The sequence below is a fragment of the Ixodes scapularis genome, unplaced genomic scaffold, assembly GCF_016920785.2.
Source record: "Ixodes scapularis isolate PalLabHiFi unplaced genomic scaffold, ASM1692078v2 PGA_scaffold9__187_contigs__length_104089568, whole genome shotgun sequence".
Classification (NCBI taxonomy): domain Eukaryota; kingdom Metazoa; phylum Arthropoda; class Arachnida; order Ixodida; family Ixodidae; genus Ixodes; species Ixodes scapularis.
The window spans coordinates 84241823-84263290 of NW_024609884.1; the positions used below are offsets into that span (position 1 = coordinate 84241823).

Sequence of the window (21468 nt, forward strand, 5' to 3'; positions counted from 1 at the left end):
AGAAATCACCTTTGAACGTCATCCAATGAGAATTGAACCCAGGACCCCGTGAGCCTGACACTACTACCGTGCCAGGGGGACTTTTTTTTTCTTTATTGTGTGCCAAGGGGAGACTTGGAAACCGAGATTACTTTGCTATCTCAAGGTTAGGAAGTGTGTGAGTAGGGACCATATCGCGGAATTTGATGTCACCTAGAGGATAAGAAAAGCGTGTACAGGAAGTTTTGTAGCTATCATGACCATATGGGATACCAGGGGTGGAACGGCTGCGCCATCCTGTGCCATTTTGTGGAAACTGCGACACAGCCAATACTTCGCGCCAAGATTTTTTTTTTTATTTTGTCTTGGTTTCGGTTTTTATCAACTCTATTGGCAACAATGAGCAGGTTTAGCTTGGTCGGTCTTTGTTTGTCGGCCTTGCAATCCTTTGTTCTGTTTATTTTCCCTGTGTCCAAAGTCGGAAGCGTGTGAAAAAACTCGAGGGTTGGATTCCAAGCGCTACGCCACCTGCGACTGGATTGCTATTCTTCAACTATAAGCGGTTAAGCAAGTCGGCTAAGGTGAGGTCGAGTCGTTAAGCGTCAAATGCCCGAGGCTCTGCGGCCCGGATTCCGGACATCGGCCAGTTGACAACACATTAGCAAAAGATTCCTTTTAGTACTTCATCGTTAGAAGTTGGAACCGCATTCCTGCAAGATAAATCGCGATTTGATAGAACTGAAATGCAGTCCGATCCGAAACCTTGCTGGCCAGCAGCTCTCACACGAGCGGTAGATCTGCTCGGCGTACTTTAACCTTGCTCCGGCTTATAGCTTCGAACACGATAACTCCGTTAATCGTAGTCCGCTGCTTCGATATTGAGTTGTACAATAGGATAAACTCGAACTTTGTTGCCCTGTTCCTCCGTGCAACTGCACGTCCGTTGCTTACGCACGTCATGTGGTTGGCACATATAATTATTATGTCGAGCACATGTGGGTTGTGCTATAAGCAGTGCTGGTTTGCATTTTGAGCAGCTGAAAGCCATTCAGAAAATATCAAGGACACTATCTTCAGAAACATGGTACTTGCTTTTTGGTTTTCATTAAGACTCGTAACGTTTCAGGTTTTCTCATCTGTTACACTGTCATCCCATCTACCTAGGTTCCTAACCACTCATGTTCATCTGTGCTGCTAAGCATAATTGAAATAGCTCTCTTGCTCGTTTAAGACACAAGCTGAAGTGCAATGAAAACTGATCTGAGCCGCTTCCAACCTGCTCCAAAACAGCTGTTTCAGCTGCTCCAGTGGCTGCTCCCAAGTACATTTCATGAGTTCCGCCCCTGGATACGGTCCATTCGTCACATGGGGATTCGTTAAGGACTAGCAATAGGCCCGTTTGTTACAGCGGAACATTGGTCATAGGATGATTCGTCATGCGGGCAACCCATCGCATAATGGCTTTTCCCCTAAAAAACTTGTGTGTTCTGTTTGGGTCAGCATGGTTGATCGAGTGTGTAGAAACTGAAGCAAACATTGTATGTAGCCCAGGGTTCAATCCCAAACGGAATGTTGCAGTAGGCCAGAAACTTGAGAACAACATTTTTTCGAACTGCAACTTCATTCCAAAGATGGAGGCGATCGCGACGGAGAGGGGTGGAGCGATGCTGCTTCACGACGGGTTTTCATGTACATACAACAGGAGGTACTATCACAATCAATGTGCGAATGCCGTACCGTGTGACCCACCATACTATCGGTGTCCCCTGTTGAATGCTGCGTAAAACTTGGATGCAAGGGGAATCGAGACAATTGGACTCCTGCACTCGTTGCGACGCCCTTCACTTTCAAGTCGTCTACATGAACCGACCATGGCCTCCGCAATTTGTCGCACGCATGCACATCATTTTGTATGTTCATGATGGGGCAAAGCTGCAAAGTGGTTGACTGGTTGTTGCATGATAATAACTCGGAGCGACGCCAAACTCGCTGTGGGAAAGTTTGCGATTGATTTAGGTTGTGTCCAGTTGCTTTTACGATTCCAGGGAGGGAAAGATTGACTACGCTTGCACCGCACCAACGTCTTGCGAGTGGATTTGCTGTCTTTCGCTTGGCGGCATACAAGGGAACGTTGCTGACTGGGAAGTACAGTCATCTTTGCTTTATTGCACCGCCGCGACAAGTTTGGCAGGGACACATGGTCTTAAAATAGCATTTTTTAAGACTTCTTTATTACACACCGAAGGTTAGCCCACTCCTTAATTTGACCCAATGTTTTCGATTTTAGGTGGGCTATCTTTCGGGATATTATGGTATGCACACCCTCCGGCAGTACTTAAATTTACATGCATATTACATTAGTTCTTATTAAAGCATCCTGTCCTATTGTTCTAACTGCACGATCGTCAGGGAAAATAGCAATTTGCTGAAAATTATGGTTTGTAAATTATATCCTTTGCTTCTTGATGCGACCAACTGTCTGATGGATGAGTCAACCCATGACGAATGTTCCTATGCGACGAATCATCCCGTTACCAGTCGACCTCCCACTCGTGCACATGTGACAAATCATCCTCATCCCGATCATATCGGATAATTGGGTGTCGTCGAAAAATAAAAATTTCGATGCAACCAAATGAAAGAAAAAAAAAGGAATAAGTCTAATGTCAACCACATATCCCACGAAAGAACACATCCCATGTCTTTACCCATAGGGTCAAGGTAAATCAAGCATATAAGTTGTAAAAGAACAGTAGTCATATACTGACCACTGCTGCAATGCATTTGAGTACCGTATTTATTCGAATATAAGGCGGTCACGATTATAAGGCCAGGGGGCAGTTGAAGGACCCAAGAAAAAGAAAAACAAATCGTATTGCTATACTGAGCTTCGAATATAAGGCGGGGTATGAATGAGACTACGGATTTTGGAAAAAAACCTCGCCTTATATTCAAATAAATACGGTATGTCCTTTTTTCAACAGACCAGGTGGTGTCAGCATAAACCAGTGGGTGCAGAGAGCAGGCGCTGCAGCATGATCTGGAGGTGATGCAAGCACAATGGCTGCAAGCAAGAGGGGTGTTCGGTGAACATGATGTAGGGGTTCAGTTAGCCTCGGGCAAAAGGATCCCAAATGGTATCGCATTACATCTTTGGCCCAGAGACAAGGCATAGAAAAGGGGGGGGCGCAAAGCAAGCGGCGACGAACCGGCTGCCTAGGACGCAACAGTACAACTTGCGCCATGTAGGGGCAAATAGGGGCGGCCTAGCAGAAGTAGAGACGGCGGTTGTAACGCCATGTTTTGAGGCGGCGGAAACTAGAACCTTGCGCTTGAGCGCAGAAAAAGCACCCCGAGGGAGCATGGATGTTAATGGCTGTACCCGTGCTAGTGGCCAGAATGGGTTAACATATTTGACGTCATCGTGACGTCGCCCTACTTTTCTCTTTTTTTTTTTTGCTCATCGGTCGCTCTTTTTCTTGCTCCTTCGCTTGCTTGGACGTCCTAGCCAAGACTATGGCTGTGCTGGCCTGGTTAAGTTTTGACAGATTGTTCCGGCGACAAGCAAACAATTCTCTCCGCCGCCGCCTCTTTTCCGAGTCGTTTACACTCCTCGCCACGTGCAGCTTCTCTCTCCCCCCTGGCTTTGCGCAATGCCGTGCGCTCTTCGGTGACCACCTGTGTGACGCACTTGAGCCTGCACCGTGCTTGGCGTAGCCGCGCTATAAAATGTCTCTCACCCCCCAGACATTCCGCAATGCCGCGCGCTCTTTAGAGCGCCAGCTTCGCTGGACTTCTCTCTTCACTGCGTGGAAGGGCTCTAAATTTTTTGTTAAGTAGTTTATGTTCAGGTTGTTTTTTTAAGCTGACTCCCAAACATGATTAAAACGTTTTTCAGTGATATCGCGCAGCAATGCAAAGCAACTTGTCACGGCCTCTAAGGTCTTCGCCAGTCACAGGACAACGACTGCAATCAGCTCCGGGGTGCTGGGACGCAAAAGTGACACACATTTTCTCATTAACACGTGACCCTTCGGCAACAAACGAGGGTTGTCCTTTCGGCTTGCATCGCAAGTATCGGTATCCAGAAGTTTCGAGAACAAAATTTGACAATGAATAACTTAAACTGCATACTCGATCCAGGATTTCTAAAAAACTGGGCTGGCTTTCAACATTGACTGCCTCCATTTCTTCTAAATAAACATGTGCCCTAAAATGTCTAATTGAAAAAGTAATTTTGAATTTTCATTTATTAGTGCATTTTCTCTCAAACATGATGTCTACCTGGCCGTATAACTCGCTCGTACAGACCACAATTCTATAGCTTTCAGCCTTTTTTAGAAAAACAAGTATTTAATATATTAAAAAAAAAACAAAAAAAAAACATCCTTTGAGAGAAGTGTGCGTTTCTGCCCATTCGGTCAGCCGTAGAATCCGTTACTCTGGCTGCGGTCGCCTCGGGCTACGGTTCTCGCACACGAGGAAGCGCAAGTGGGGGGCCAAAATGTTGCCTCTGCTCTCAAATCTGTCCCGGCGACAAGTGTGCTCGTTCGACGTCCACTCAAACAGAAATGTCTGAGGTAACAGAAGGCAAAGACGACTTGAGGTTCGCTCAGTTTATTGCCTCTCCCGAACGACAAGGGGGTCTCTAGGTCTAGGGAGGCACGAGCAAAAGCGGCGGGGACGGGAGCAAGCGGCGTGCCTCCGAAGGCTCCCCCCCGTCCCCAGTGGCCGCCCGGTGCCGCTGGCCGACCGCACGCCCCACCGGGGGGCTGCCAGCCCGGCGTCACTGTGCACTGCACTCGGTCGCTGCAGTGCTGTCTGAAGATCAAGAGAACTGCTGCAGCGCCGTCTTGACCCTGCAACAGAAGAGCTCCGTGAGCGTCTGCCACTCTGGCACACGGGAGCACCCACTTGTCGAAAAGTGTTGTGTCGCTTGTGATGAGCAGCGACTGCAGCAGCTTCTGCACTCCGAGCTCTCGCAGCTTGGCTTGCCGTTCGCGGGCACCTGCACACACAGTGGCGTTCCTTTGCAGCCCGTGGCCGCCAAACCGTGGCCGCCGTCGCCAAACAACCTTTTTTGACCTTTTCCCTCATCCGAGAGCCTCAAATTTCGAGCCAAAATGGAAAGAAACGGAATGTGCCGACGGCTGGACCGGCATTTACAGCCCCAGCACGCGCCTGTGACACGTTGCGACTCACCCCACCAACTCTACGAATTTACGAGTGTCGTCCTGCCTTCGAGGAGAAAACGAGTGGAGTTTGCCGTTCGCTTGACGTTCATTCGTCTCTAAGAGAGTGACAAGCTAGCTGGTGACTTTAGCTTCTTAACTTCCAAATCCTTTTAATGTGAAAGCATTAACTGTCTCATGGAGCGAGCTGACGTCATCAGTCTGAAGCGCGAAAACGGCAGATAGTTTCCTTCGGTTCCATTGGCTGGCGCGCGTCGACGGGGCTCCCATTGGATGCTGCGCTCGTCAGTTTCCACGACCGTTCACCCCATGGCGCTGCGTGTCCATCAGCGCGGAGCGTCCAAGGTCACCAGGGGAGCACACGCGCCGACCGGCGACGAAAAGTATGCAGCAGACGAAAAAGGGAGCGGACGAGCGGCTTGCATGCTTTCGCATTCACAACTCATAAGGAATGCTTATGAGTTGTGATCTCCGATTCTGCCTGTTCTTCCAACTCCGATTTTTTAAAATTAAGTACTACTACATTCTTTGATGGGAAATGTCATTAGCTGGCAAAAAGAATTACTTATTGTCTTTGTCTCTTCCCTAGTTGTGGTTTTGGGAACGCCTACAGACTGAAATACTTTGTCCACAGTAATATGTCAGGAAATCAAATTTTGCGTTACATTTTTGTAAAAAAATTCCAACTTGTCACTCGTGACAATAATATGGCAAATCTAATTACCATAGCTATCCTTGTTTTGGAATTACATCATAATCAATACATCATCTGAAAGCCTGAACAATGACCTATCAAATGAGCCCCAGGTTCATCATTTTGTATGCAAATGACTTTAGTAACAGAAACCCCTCAGAAATAAAAAAATGTAAAAAAGCAATTAATTCAATGTATACAGTGAAACCCATTTAGAATGAACCCACGTACAGCGAATTATTGTCGATATCAAACTCGTGGAACATTTAAATAAAAATGCATGTAAAAAGTATGTTTTACAACGAACAACATATTGGCTATAACAAACGTTTTCCCCCCGGGAAGGCTTCCAAAAACGCGCAAACAATTGTCTTCTGGCCTGTCCCTTCCCCCCCAAAAAAAAGTACAAAAGAAAGAAAATTCCAGAAGCTCAAGTTGCAAACAAAATTGAGCATACAGAAGCGATTCAGAAGGGGAGAAAGCTAAAAAAAATACACTCTGCACACACACACACAGACAAAAAAAACTTTTTATCCCAAAGCGTTTGCCCACGAAGAGAAGCGATTCAGAGGTGGAGATAAGCTAAAAAAAACTACTCTGCATGCATGCATGCAAAAAAAAAAAAGAAAAACACTTTCCAGCACGTTGTTACAAGGCGGAAGTGAAGTGATGAGAAAGAAAGAGAAGCTCTCGCCTTACAACGAAATCATCTTGGAAGTTTGTTGTAAATGTTTTTTGCTATATCGAACTGATCATAGCATTTCCTGCTGTTCGTTATAAATGGGTCCGACTGTATCCTGTGAACACCCAACTTTCTTTTAAAAAGTTATTAGCATATTAAAAGTACTGGTTTCTAGACTTTCGGTTGCAAAAACCAAAATGAATGCCACCACTGCTGCTCCTGATGTGCGTCCAGAAACGTCTGCACAGTCTTTATGCATTGGCATTTAAAGCTGCTGTATGCACTGGGCTCATTCGATTTACGTGCCCAGGCCTACAGCGGTGCAACTAAGTGTAGCGTGGTGCAGAGAAGTACAGGGCAGCATACTTCCACAGAGTGCTTTAAAGATAGGCTAATCGGGCAGCGTACACCGAGTGTAGTCAAGTGCAGGAGGTGAATCGAATGAGGCTCTAGGCTCGTTGATACTTCAGTATCGGAAAGCCACACAAATTTCTCCTTTCAAGGTAGGCCTAGAGGCTTACCTGGAAATTGCACACAAGGAACATACTACACAGGTAGGGTTGTAAATTGGGCCCATTGGTAACAGTTAACATTTCAACATGTTTCACATACCAAATGCGAATGGGACTGTCATGCATGTAGATTGTCTGCCAGGACAGTGAGTATAGGCTCGACTGGCAAGTATTTGAGCGTCACTTGATCGTGCAATGGTGCAATGGGTCACCCTTCAGTAGAAAGCTCGGGTGGCGTCAACGTCTTGAGCTTAGGCGAAACCACACAATCCTCTCCCAGACACCAGCCGTAAAAGCTTGAGATGCGCATAATGCCCACCTTCCTCCTCGTTCCAGACCAGGTTGGAGATGCAGAAGGTGGCAGCTATCTGGAGCTTGACGTTGGAGTGGGCCTGCGAGAGAGGTGAGGCTTGGGCCCTGGCTCGAACACTGGCTCAGCCTGGCCCTGACCACTCACAATGTAGGTGGTGAGCTTCTTCAGCACGTCCTCGTTGGACATGATGAAGGCCTTGGCAGTGTCCCCGTCAGCAATGTTGGCCAGAATACACAGTGCCTGCTCCTTCACGTCGGCACTGTGGTCCCCCTCCAGGATCAGGATCACTGCCTGCATTATCTGGGTGCCGTGGCTCTCCATGATGTGGTCGATGTGCTGCAACAGCCGCACGCATTGCTTAGCCACGACCCTCCTCTCCAGCTCTGGCATCTCGCAAAGCCGGCACTGGCAACGTCTGCTTTGAGAGTCTTTTTCCTCGTAGAAATAATGCTTCTAAAGGTCCTGGTCTGCTAAAAGCCACAGCGAGAGTTGAGAACAATGTCCAAGACAAAAAGTTGCACGGTAAGATCCGGAGTCCGTTACTGGAAGCATGCTTGCGCTAGGAGAGCAGCCCCAAATATTGGCTGTGCTGTGGTGTTGTCCAACTCGACGGCTATGTTCTCGCGGATGTGGCTGCAGCACAGCGAATCGAGAGGGGACCAATTGCACGTACCCAGCGCCCCTCTTCTATTCAATCATAGTTGTCTCATCTCGATTCTCGATGGCTGCATTCGTGTACACGTAGTCAACGATTCGACAACACCGCTGCAGTATCACCTACGAACAGCAACATAAACTTTTGCAGCAGCTACCGGTGGAGGACGCTGCTGCGCAGTTTAAAAACGTCAGGAAGTGGCTCGTAACTTGGTTCAACTAATGTACTCGGCCGAAATTTCTGCATCTTGCCTTCACTAGTGAGGTCGCCTTCCAGTGAAGCCTCGGTGCTCCATGATGCACGGTTCCCTTACGCGCTGCAGAAAGCCCCTAAACCTTTTTATGGGCAGACCCGGTAGAAGGTACCTATTGTCTTCCAAGACTGACAATATACACACTGTAGAAAACCATGTAACATAAGTATGATGGAAACTCGCCACTGGCATGCAGTCGGTGACAATGGACTCCGCTATTGGCTTTGGGAGGCACCTGGACGTAAAAATGCAAGTGATGATGTGCAATGACAAAGGATGCGATAAAAGGAACAAAAACACTAGCACAATATTAATACTTCTGAAATCATCAGCAGGTTACGGCTGTTTCACACACTTGGGACCGCTTATGACCGTGAGTGCCTTGAAACCTGTTGGGACCTCTCACAATGAGAGAACAGACTTGCGCCATCTACCAAAAAGCCGTGGAAGGCATTTTCCCAAATGTTTTATTTTTTTCACTCGTCATTTTTTCACTACTGGTTTGAAAAATTTTGTCAATGTTATAAACTGCCATTCCTCATAGGTAGCATATACATTCGATCTCGCTAATGCTGCAAAATCTTGGCTCTAGTGAAATGTACTTTCAGGGTCAGCTCATAGAAGGCACCAGCGTGTTCTCTTGTCGTCAGGATCGCAAGAGCTCAGTCGTAAGTGAACGCAAGTGTGTGAACGGGACTTTATGAGCCACCCGGATGTTTCTCTGCCTGTTCTCGAGGCCATTCTCATGGCGGGCAGTGTGTGTAGCGAAGTGTGCCCCCCTCAGGAGGACCGGTGGGTCTCCGTCGGTCCGATTGACAGTTCCCTCAGACTTTGCCCAGCATCATACAGCGGAGTGGGGCGACGGTAGCCCACCTGCTTGATGGAGAGCAGATTTCGCAGCAGGCCCAGGGTCTTCATGAGTACGCTCACGTCCGGGTCCGAGAGCAGCCGGAACACTTGGTCCGTGCCCAGGGTCGACAGAATCTGGGCCTTGATCTTCTGGTCTGCCTGGAAGGCCATGTTCATCAGGGCCCAGCAGCCGTTGAGGCGCAGTGCCGGCTCGTCTCGACGCGTCAGCCCGCACAGCAGCTCCACCGCTCCGCACTCCAAGATGGGCTGCGAGGGAACTCCGACTTGTCAGGGGAGACGCCACTCGAGGAAGGCGCCGAGGGTTCGCCTGTGACTCGGCGAGGACGAGACGTCCTTTTGCACTGTACAGCCCTTTTCAGTCTCGACTGCCTGGCCAATCAATACATGATTGCCTGTGCTCTTGCCATCGAATTTGGTTCATTAGTTTGTTCCGAAGAACACTTGGCAGTTTTCTCATTTATGCACAGCCTGCGCTTTTCCACTGCAGTCCAAGCTGACAACAGGAACAGCTTTGTGGATACTCAAGCGCAGAAGACTCAAGTGGCCAGCTCGATTTGGAAAATCAAGCGCACTGTGGTACGAGAATAACATCACCACCATCGTCGAGGGATAGCACTTCACATTAGCCTTGGTAGAGTTAGTGTTGGGTAAACAACATTAAAAAAAAAAAAAAAGAACTAAAGTACAAAGTAAGTCAGACATTATGTACTTGAAGTATTAAATACACTGGGCGCAATGTACTTGAAGTACAATACTATACTAAATACAATGTACTTGCAAAGTAAAGCACAAGTACTTTTTAACAATCTTCTATGATGCCCTTTCATTCCCCTACACAGTTTTTTTTAACTACTAGTATGCATTGGCCCAAGAATAATCAAAATGGGTCCATATCACATAAATGAACAAAGTTTTACCGAACAGCGCCATTTGAGCGAATCTGTTTTAGCGAATAACGAAAGCGCATGTTAACCCCCCCCCCCCGCCATGCCGCTTCGCAGCGGCAGTTTGTGGTGGCTCATTAGAAAAATGTTAACCGTTAACCCACTTGGCCCACCTGCAAATGCCACTTTGCAGCGGCCGACCATTCGCTAACGTGTCTTTCGATGAAAAGCCGGCGTTCAATAAAGCATTGTTCGACCAACTGAGTGTCACCCATCAAAAATGCATGTGTTTCTTGTTTATTTTTTAATGGTGGCAAATATTAAATAAAGTCAAGTGGCCATAGAGTAGTTGTTTTACTCTCGCTGACAAACTATTAAACACAACTTATAAGGCACTTCTTTCTATCGGTCTTATAGCTGCCATTACTTCACCCTGAGAAATGACCGGATGACGTATCGAAAGACGATAGCATGTTTTTACATGACGATGATAGGACATTTGCAGCCTAAGCTCGTTATAACAGACCTTGATTTTGACTAAGATTTTGGTCTGTTGTAAAAGGAGTATGTTTTGAGTCAATGGTATGTAGACGAAAACTAAACAAACTTCACAAATCGATACAAATCAGTTACCTGCTAAATTTAGCCGGGTAACTGAATTGGTGTTGACGTCACAGGGCGTCAATTTTCCCGCTAAATTTAGCGGGGCATTGAATTGCTGTTGAGGTCACGTGACGTCAATTTTCCCACTAAATCTAGAGGAGAAACTGAATTTTTTCATAGGTGACATGGGACCAAATCATGTGAAGTAATTTTCCCCGCTAAATTTAGCAGGGAAACTGAATTGGTGTTCACGTCACGTGACGTCAATTTTCCCGCTAAATTTAGCGGGTCATTGAATTGCTGTTGAGGTCACGTGACGTCAATTTTCCCACTAAATCTAGAGGAGAAACTGAATTTTTTCATAGGTGACATGGGACCAAATCATGTGAAGTAATTTTCCCCGCTAAATTTAGCAGGGAAACTGAATTAGTGTTCACGTCACGTGACTTCAATTTTCCTGCTAAATTTAGCGGGGAATTGAATTGCTGTTAAGGTCACGTGACGTCAATTTTCCCACTAAATTTAGCGGGGAATTGAATTGCTGTTAAGGTCACGTGACATCAATTTTCCCACTAAATTTAGCGCGGTTACGCCGCCAACGACAGCGACACCGCTCAACCCGTGAACGGGCGCCTAAGAGCTGCGCTCTAAAAATACTTGTATTTTAAAGGTATTGTCCGGCAGCTATAAATCTGATCTCATTGCTCTATCTTTGGCAGTTGCTCCGGATGAGCGAGAGTTTGTGCAGCCGAGGTGCCTTCTTGAGCAAAGAGCTCGCAATTGTCGACTAGTACTGCTATTGCCGTTTCGGTTGATTTACATAAGAAAGGGCTGAGAAGCAAATATTTAGACAAAACAATACTCAGTACAAAAAAAAAAAAAAAAAGTGCAAAGTGTGTGAACATGATGAGAAGAGTACCTTTTTGAGCGGAAATGAATCGACGATATAAAACTATTATTTATGGTGCATGTAGCATTCGAGGCATCGGAACGCGGGCTTGCAGCCGCGGGATGTTTGCGGGCCGTGTCCCAAAGAGTTGCGAGCCGCAGGCAGCCTGCGTGCCGCATGTTTGAGACCCCTGGTCTATAGGGAGCCACCTTATAGACCGACACGCGGCGCGGCTCTCCATGTTTTATACACCTACACCCCCCCCAAAAAAAAAGTTCCCCCAAATTCAAAGAAAAATAAACCTCGGAAACACGGAACCCTAGATATAAGGTATGCACAGCATTAAACGGCACTCCAAAAAAACACTCCGTTTGGACGTGTTTTGAAGGAGGGGTAGGTGGCAACGCAATGAAATACAAATATAAAGCTAGCTTAGGGACAGCATGACTTCCTACACCCTATGATAGAGCAGCACTGCTGTACAGCCTTTGTCAGTTCTAAAAAATGCCTCTTTGGAGCCAATGTAGTGTGGCAAAGCCCCCATAACGAAGACAAGCTAGCTCAATTTGAGTGGAGGTTTATTGTTTTTAGGGGCGAAGCTCCTTAGGGTCTAGCCTTGTCCGTCTGGCGTCCGTGCTCACATCGATCTTGCTCGTGCTCGTGAGCTCACGTGCTCGTGTAGGGCAAAAAAAAAGAGAGAGAAAAAAAGAAATGTTTGCGCAGTTGACAGGATTCGAATCTGCGTGGGGAGACCCCGATGGATTTATAGTCCATCGCCTTAACCACTTGGCCACGACTGCGGGACGAGTAGGGGGGGCTCTGAGATGTGGCAGTAACTCAAGAGCTGGGGTTTCTGTCATGGATGAAACATTGCATGTAGCCGCTCAATGTCTATACAGGAGAGGGCGCTGCGGTCAGATGTGTATATAATCGCAATAAACTTTACATGCATTGGCTCAATGTTTACAGACGAGAGGGCGCTGCGGTCAAATGCTCAAATGCGTATAAAACCATGTTCCATACCACGCATTCTCTTTCTGACATGGATGAAAACGAACTAAGGGCTCGGCATGCTGCGGCTCAGCGTCTACGCATACAAACACCACCAGAGCTTCGCCCCAATCAACATCATTCACCACGTGAAGATGCTGTCATTTTCCTTTTTGGAGGTCATATGCTACTCAATATTTTGCCATCACAAGTTAGTTCAAGAAGCTGCAGATGATTAAGAGAAGCTTAAAAGAAATAAAAAATTGAGTTTTTAAAAAATTCATGTGTAATTTTGCCATATTTAGAGAAATCTGCTGCATTTCTGCATTATTAGCATAATTACAATAATGACTAAGCATATCTTTTTTATATATTTGTAAAATGCATTTAAAGATGCTCATTTTTATACATTTTGTGCCATTTTATATAAAGTAGTTTGTTGGTAAATAATTAGTAAATGCGTCTCTAAATCATGTTTACTTGATGTGCATTGCAGTTTTTTAAATTTTTTATTGTTGTACATGCATGCTTTGGTGTGAGATTGATGGCTGTGCAAAGTACCATAGTGAAATTTTGGCAATACCTACACCTCGAGTTTTGTAATTTCATATCTCCAGAAGAAAATTAGCTACAGCGTTCATATATATCTGAATAGATATATATGAACGCTTTCACATATATGAAAATATATGTGAAAGGCCAAGAACATGGCTTTCACATATATTTTTTACATAAATATAAAAAATATGACCCGGACCATCATTGTATGGTCAGATAGGAAAACACCCTCCCGTTTACTTCTTGTAACATTATCAATAGTAGTTGACACAATTATCACATTCTATTCTATTTGCACAGAGTATTAAAAACTAGGATTGTGTGAATTCTTGGATTTTTTAATAGTAGTTTTGAATGATATGCTATTCAATATTTGCTTCGAGGTGAACTGAGATATTCATATTTTTCTAAGTGTTGATAGCAGCAAGTTGGCCCCGTTGAGTGCACTTCTTACCGAACAGTGGTGCGCTGTGGAGAAGCAACACCCACGGAGCTCACTTCCATGGGTGTTGCTTCTCTGCAGTGCATCGGTGCTCAGATAAAAGCGCGCTCAACGGGGCTATTCCACCGCGATCAACACTTCGAAAAATACAAATATTGCAGTTGCGCGACTAGGAGAAAAGCACACTTTCAAAGTAGGATGGTGCATGTGCGCGCCTGGTGTATTTAGAAAAAAAAGAAAAGCGGAAGCTTTGTAAGCATTGATATTTACACTATAGTAAAATTTATATAATTATACTGTGGCTCACATGCAAAAGTATATGTTAGGTAGAGAGGCCCTGACAACCTGCGTTAATCGTTCGCGATTTTTTTTTTCAAATTTGAGATTGAAGAAAGGGTATTTGCATAAAGCAAGATTTACAAATTCCTTCGATTAGTTGTAGCTGGGCATGTTTATAGGTTTATGTTTATGTCAAATGCGTCATTTATTTGCCATCCAAATGTAGGCATTGGGTTTCTTGAGATTACAGTCCATAAGTGTAGTTCGATTAAAATTAACACACTAGCTTAGAAATTGACACATGGAAGCTTGGGAACAACCTTCACGAGTTCAGCTGGGTTTTCGTTTAATAGTGAAAGGCCCAGAGAAACTATTCGATTCGAGGATATTATGCCCAAACCCCTATTCATTTCAAATTTTCTTCGAACTGAAAATCCACTATTTGCACATGTCTATTTAAATTACGCGAGTAGTATCATTATTCAGATTGCGTGATTAGTACAGTCATGTCTTGTTAATATGGACCTCGTCAGTAGGGATATCCTGCCACTATATGGACACCATTTCCGGGGACAGACTGTGAAAATACATTAAATTTTGTCTCATTATTATGGTCAACTCGCATTATGGATGATTATCTTGGGGAACAGAGGTGTCCATATTAAAGAGACATCACTGCATTTAAATTCACAAAACAAAGCATAACGAAAGAGACGGACGCTGCAACGCAATGCTTCGGGCGGACGCCCTGTCTCGAGCGATGCTAGCAAAGGGTGCCCGCCTAAGGTGTCGCGTGTTCACCATCCTTCCTTTTCGTTTTGCGAATCTGTTCTGTCTATTCAAGTGCCCTTCGCCTTTCGGTCACTCAAATTCACTCCGCACTGAGAGCTGAACACTCGCCTTCAATTCGCTGTCACGGCTTGGGCACGCCCATGCTGCCAGAGGCACGCGGGCAGCTCACCTCTTTGCTGGGCGAGAACTCAAGCAGCAGGTTGCAGAGCGTCGACGAGGCCACAAGAAGGATGTCATCCGGAGCGTTGTGCAGCAGGCACATGAGGGGGCGCCACACGGCGTGGTCTTGGAAGGTGGTGCGCAGCTGCTGCACCGACCGCGACAGGCTGTGCAGGCATCGCACCGCCGCCAGCCGCACCCGACCGTTGGTGTCCGACAGGCTCGACACCACGTGCTCCATCAGCGAGTCCGTCTCGATTATCTGAAACCATGCGCTCCCTAGTACGAGCGGGGCGCCACCCCGCAATTCCAATCCTCCCCATCCCCTTCACGAGAGACGCGAGAATGAAGCACAATTTGGAGTGACGCCCGTCACCAAGGTCCTCAGACGTCTCTGGTCTTTGAACTTTGTCGTTTTCTACCCCAGTAAGTTCATCCGTAGCAATCTTTCAATTAATTGTGGCAGGGGGAAAGGAAAACCTCCCGAGAAACCAAATGTAGTGGCTAAAACTTGTCGATCATTTTTGAAGATTTATTTCTAGGCATTCAAACACCCGTCGTTTGTGCATTTGTACAGAAAGCATTTCCAGACTGTCAATAGAGGTTTCTGCAATCGACGACTCTGCGAGTCCTCCATTTTCACTCTTGACATCAGCTTACTCCCATTGTTAAGGCCCGTTCACACAATGCATTTTTCTCGCGCATCTAGTGTCGCGAAATGTAGTTTCGCGAAATGGTTGCATCGTCTGAATAAGTCCGAAAAGGAAGCGCGCATCTAAAAAAAGTTGCGCGCACACCTCGCTTCTGGAGCGAGCTTTTGCTGAAACTTTGCTGAGTCCTGTCAATCACTCTGAGGGCGCTGCCAATGGCCGCTCAGAAATGCTCTCACGTGGCCTTTGAGGGGGGAGTGAGCTGTTTGAGAAGACCACTTCACTGCCAATGTTGTAGCGGAGCCAAATCCGAAAAAAACCGAAACCACGAACGATGGATAGTGCCGGCGCTTCCGCAAGCACGTCAAGCACCACTGAAGGAAAAGTGAGTAGCATATCGGAAAAAAATCAGCGATGGACGAAGACAATTAGCGGGAGTTGGCGAGATTAGAATAGTGCCCATAGCGTTGTTGTCGCGACGATACCGCTGGATAAAAGACCATCGTGTAAACTGAAACCAAGTTTGCTTTGTTTACAAGCGAACGTGAAACCGTGTGCGCTCTCTGAAACAGTTGGCATAGTAAACTCGGGGCAGACATGGGCGCCGAGAAGTAACCAGATAGAAACCATGTGCTATCAATGCACATGGTTTCTATGAATACCATGTGCATTGATAGGAGCTTTGGCAATGAATTGGCTGCGTACGGGCTCGGCGCCGGCACATGTCCTGCACGTACAGGTTGCCGCCTCAATCGGCTTAGTGCACACGCGAGATCGCTCCAAGTAGTGCAGTATGTGAAAAAAAAAAGAAATTAAAGTGAATTGACTGCATAAAATGCGCAAAGCAGGTCCCCAGATAAATAGCGATTTGATTCGGAGCTCACTCAAAACAGTGCATTGGTGTGTGTTGTTGTTGCACATAAAGCGGTACGTGTGAACGATCACATTTCGCGAAACTTGAGTGTCGTGAAACTGTTGCGCGCCTAAAAGATGCATCGTGTGAACAGACCTTTAGCTAGCAGTCTTCACGAAGCAGCGTCTTTGCACTGGTCTTGCACACGTCGACAGCTTTCGACGCATTTCTGGCGAAACTCGCGTAGGTGCCCACAGTTGACGCAGTGTCTCGAACACTCAAAAAGTTGGTTGGAAGCCTTCCTGAACCCCTGGCAAGTGTTCGAGGCGAGCATGAATGACTCTAGCTCTACCAGTAGGCTCCTTGCCCGGTCTGACTGACTCCCCTCCACCACCGACAGCGTGCCTCTGGCGCTCCAGTTTCCGGTGTGTCTCCGGGGAAAGCTCGATATCTAGCAAAACTGAACATTTCCAAACCAGGGACATCCAGGGACCCTCACTCGGCTATCGTCAGAAGAACGTCGATAAGCCGTGGTTGCGATACATTTGCCCCACCCACCCACCTTTATGCGTCCCAGTCGGAAAGCATAAATGCGATCCGACTGGGAATTTATCCAGCTATCTGAAAAAGTACTGAACACAGTAAGATTGTGTATTCCCAAAGCGAGCGGTCACTGAATATATTAGGGTATGAGAAAGACTCAAGAGCACCTCTCCAACTCCTTGCCTACTCATATTTTCTTCAAGGAATGTGCAGCAAAATTTTATTTTAAATGGGCAATTTTCATTTGAAATAGGACAAAAACATTTCCTCGACTTCCAGGTGTCGTATATTGCTCTAAATCAGGACATGTTGTCCGAGTCCCACTGACGTGCAGATGCCAAAGTTGATAGAATGCTTGCAGGATTCGCATCATTTTCATTACTCCTGTCACTGCCCATCAAACTACCGTCTGATTCCTAAAAATCAGAAAGGCCAAAGGATTCATTGTCAGATATGCATGAGCATTAACCCCCTATAAAAAAAAAGGTTTTGTATCCCTTCGTCAACGAAATCGGAGCTCCGCACCAAAGCCATGCTGTTTTAGCGTGAACACTCACAAGTGATCGCCTTTTTCTCCTTGGCTAAATGGAGTGTTCTCTCTCTGTCAAACAGCACAACGAATGAGCAAACAACCCAAGGTAAATGAAGCAACAGGGCTGGTTTCGCCATCTGCCAGAAAGCGCACTAAACAAGCACAGAAACCAAAACGCGAGTCACACTCATAGTCGGGCTTTATGGTTTGTAATAATGAGTGACACTCATTATTAGTAGTCAAAGGGATAAAGGACATATGCAAAGGAAAACTATTTTTTTTTAAACAGCCTGGCTGGAAAACAGGTCTGGGCAGAGATACTCCAAAAAAGTATTCGGGAATACAAATACTGATACATGTATTTTAAGGCCCAAAATACAAATACTAAGATACATTTGTCTTTTATGCAATGGGATATACCCGATACTTCTGAAAAAACATTCAAAAAGTATTCCGGAATACAAGTACAGATAGTTGTAGAAATACATTTTTTCCCAAACGGTGCTACGTGGGGAGGGCGTAGTTCGTTGCGAATGAAAATGGCAATTTATGCCTCTACTCCTCTTTTTGTATCATTTTATGCACTTCCCCTTACATCACACTAATGCCGCAAAAAAAAAAAAAACATGTCACACTTGGTGAAACACATAGTTGCTGCTTGGTAAAAACTGTGTGCCATGCTTGACAAAAGGCGTTTGCACGAAATGAACCCTGCTTTGCTGCTTGGGCGCATCTCAAACTGTCGTCTTCTATGCTTCTCAGTCGCCCATAGTGTGAGAAGATTCGACAACAGAGCCATATACCTTTTTTCCACTCAACTACTTTCCAGCTTTTGCTGGGCTAAATTGGAGAGAGTCCAGGGTTTTGTGAGAGGAGCTGATTTTATTATTCTTTAAACCACAGGTTTTCTTTATGTTGGTGATTGTGATGGATTTTGATATAGTGCGGGTTCATGTTATGAATTCTGAAGAAACTTGCATCAAACACGTCTTTATCTTATAAATTTATCGTAAAAACGGCAACAAATGTAACTAGATACCCAAGTCTGTCAAAGTATCGCGAGAGAAGCGATACATTGTAAATGTACTTCACTCCTGAGAAACAAATATATTTTTCAAATGTATCACGATACAGAGATACAGGTACTCGAAAGTATCCGTAAAATACTACCGCGATACATTCGTATTGCAATACTGCCTAGTTCTGATGGAAAAAAATGTCAGAAAACAAATTTACTAATAAAAAAAAACTTTTAGAGCTATATTTACAGCGCAAAACAAATTTCTAGTTGGCGCCCGCGGGAAAGTGGCCGCTAAAGTCACGGGACTGACTGCTATAGTCATGGGGTGCTTGCGCTCTTTCTACCAAGCATTCATTTCATGCCATCAAACTCCTTGTAACCCATTGATAACAAGCTGTACTGCCCTATATTACAACACGTGACGTCACATTTTCACTGTGGCCAGTAGAGCCTCTCGGACCAAATTTAAAAATTCCATAGAATTGCAAAAAAATTGTTGCGACTTGTAATTTGGGTTTCTAGTTCAGATGTGTCTCTATTAATGCGTTGAACCAATCGGCAACTATCAAAATTTCGTCGGAGCTCACCCGCTTGCGGATGTCTTCGTCGTTGGCACCCAGGGCCCCGAAGGCCTTGAAGGCCGCCTGCTTCAACTCCTGCATCACCTTCAGCTCGTGCTCCAGCTGCCAGAGAGGGGCAGAGGGACAAGTCGGCTATCTGGGCACACCTCTACCTCACCAATGACAACCCCAAAGTCCAGGCTGTTTCTACTGTCTCAAATACTTCAAAAGTGTGTTATGTAACCCCAGAAAAACATATAATTGCAAAAAAAAAACATCCTAGCATGCAAAACAGAAGGATTTGGCCCGGTTCTGGTAACAGTACGATCATATCTTTGATCCAAATGTGACCAGAATTTCAGGGAATGGATAGAGAAAAAGTGCACGTCTTGCTCCTATATAGCTCCAAGTGAAGCACAGAGAGTAGACTAAAGGCTGTGCAGGAAATCAACGACGCGATTCAGGAATAGGCTCAGAGTTTCCACCTTCTCGCTTGCGAGGTGCAGGAGCTTCCTGTACAACTCTTACACTGAAACTAAGAGAAGAGTTTCTGCAGGGTGTTTCAACCCACATTGGAGACTGGTACTAGCTGCTTTCAAAGAAATGTCAGCTAGTGAACCACGTCGAAGAAATGATACAACTACAGTTCTAATTCGCGGGGTAGAATGTTTAACCAGTAGTTTGAAGAAGCTTATCCCCAAGTAGTCTGCAATAGCTCAATACTTCCAAGTATAGTGCCCATTTTGGGCTATTTGCCTTTTAACATAAGGAGACCATGGTTCAAGGGTGGGTCAAAAGTATCGTGGCTCTTATATGCTCCACAAGCTCGCCTCCATATCCAGCATTTCTTCCAGCTTTAAAGTGCCTGCTCCATCTACAAAAATACATTACAAAGCTCTAACTTTCTTCGAGAAAATTCCCGTTGCATAAAATGACCACGATAGAAACCCCATGTCAGTCTCCCAGCTGCTCGCACCCTCACTTCACGGTTACAAATGTTACTGACCAATGCGACATACAATGAAAAAGAGTGCACAAGAGGACGGGACACGAGGAACGAACAGAGAACATAAACACGCTGACTCAGAACTAAAATATATTATAGAATGGAGAGGGACCATGCAGCAAAATAAAGACAAGTAAAAGAAAAAAGGAAAAACGAGAAAAAGCAAGAAACATAGGAAAAGGCACAAGAATTTTAACTGGTAGTTTGGAAACGGCCTTCAAAAGTTCCCTTTAATCTTTCAATGTAGAATGTAAAAACAATGTGCCACAATGCACCAGTCCTGCACACGAGTACCCTACCCATTGCTCTCTCGCCCAATTGTGCAGATCCACTTTTGTCGCATGCGCAAGTTTCTGCACAGTTTAGTAATTGCTCCCAAAAAAATAACCTTAACTAAAGTTTTTTTTTTTTATTTTTTTTTTTTTTTATTTTTGGTATTTATTATGGAATGGGTTGGCATTCAAAGAGACAAATATGTGCTAGTTCCTAGTTTCTTTAGGTTGTTGACCAAAGGTGAGAGAAAACATGGCCCAAGAAAACAAAAGGTCTCCCGGCAGCCGAGCGGGATGCAAGGACGCCCGCACGTCCGGTGCCCTGCTGACGGTCGGGGGGACAGGCAGTTTCGAAAGTGGCTTGCCACAGCGGGCCGTGCCTTCTTCATGGCGACGGCCGGCACAGAGCCCTTGTAGAGCACCACGGCAGACGGGGGCTGGTACTTGAGCAGCTCGGCCAGCGTGGGGATCAGGTGGTCACTGATGCTGGCAATACGCTGCAGCTCCGTGTCCACCTCCACCAGGTAGGCCAGTGTCTCGGCCGCTTCGCCCCGCTCCTCCGCGCTCTGCTCCTTCTTGCACAGGCGCACCAGCGTCGGCAGCGCCTGCACCCCAAAAGGCCTCGTTCCAAGACCCAAGCCTCATTGGTGGTTTCACTTTTCCTCAATTTTCCTCTCGCTACTTCCGATGACCGCATGAGACAATATGGGCGGAGAATTCCGACTGGCAGTCGGCCTCCACGCGTGTTAGGACATGGAAATGGGCGTATTTGCGTGTTTCCCCACCTTAACGAAGGTGGCATCTGGCAACCTATGCAAAATAAGAGATACGTCTTATTGCTACGCGAAGAGAGCAGTGTGTTGCGAGTGGTCGACGCAAGTAGCCACAACCAATTTTGACGACGCACCTTCTGCCTTTTCCTCGCCAGCGTTGCTGCCTTATTGGAACGTCGAGAGCTGCTTAGGTGCTTTTCTAAGCCGATTAAAGATAATGCGTCATTGATTATTTTTCAATAAGGAAGGCTGCGTTCACCCTTCTCATTATGTGCTACAGGTGTGCCAAAAGTTAACCGATGCTAGGACACGAAGACTGGTTGGGCAGTAGTCAGTTGCACGGCTGCAACTGCAATTACATGAGTGCTACATCATATGCGTAGCAAGGTTCTCTACTCGGACCTTACTAATAAATTAGAAATTTGCTACACAAAATAGGGCACTCCCAGAGCGAGTGCACGACATACTCATACTGGTTAAAAGAGCTGTGCAACGATTTTAACGTTGAAAGA

At 45.9% G+C, this 21468-nt stretch overlaps 1 protein-coding gene and 1 non-coding gene across 3 annotated transcripts in view; both read right to left on the minus strand.

Moving 5' to 3' along the window:
* Positions 1 to 4580: 4580 nt before the first annotated feature.
* LOC8042889 (armadillo repeat-containing protein 8) overlaps positions 4581 to 21468 on the minus strand; it is a 40775-nt gene continuing 23887 nt past the window's right edge. Inside the window, exons 9-16 of one of the 2 annotated variants that reach the window (XM_029991641.3) lie at positions 20564 to 20788; positions 18933 to 19028; positions 14757 to 15008; positions 9154 to 9396; positions 7517 to 7708; positions 7379 to 7451; positions 4894 to 4987; positions 4581 to 4838 (exon numbers count right to left, since the gene is read on the minus strand). In XM_029991641.3, the coding sequence (XP_029847501.1) occupies positions 4808 to 4838; positions 4894 to 4987; positions 7379 to 7451; positions 7517 to 7708; positions 9154 to 9396; positions 14757 to 15008; positions 18933 to 19028; positions 20564 to 20788 (1206 nt within the window). In that variant the 3' untranslated portion in view covers positions 4581 to 4807. Of the gene's footprint in view, positions 4839 to 4893; positions 4988 to 7378; positions 7452 to 7516; positions 7709 to 9153; positions 9397 to 14756; positions 15009 to 18932; positions 19029 to 20548; positions 20789 to 21468 lie in introns of both variants that reach the window. The other variant, XM_029991640.3, reaches the window with a different exon arrangement.
* Positions 12245 to 12326, minus strand: Trnay-aua. The gene has a single exon. It is a non-coding gene; the product is annotated as a tRNA-Tyr (tRNA).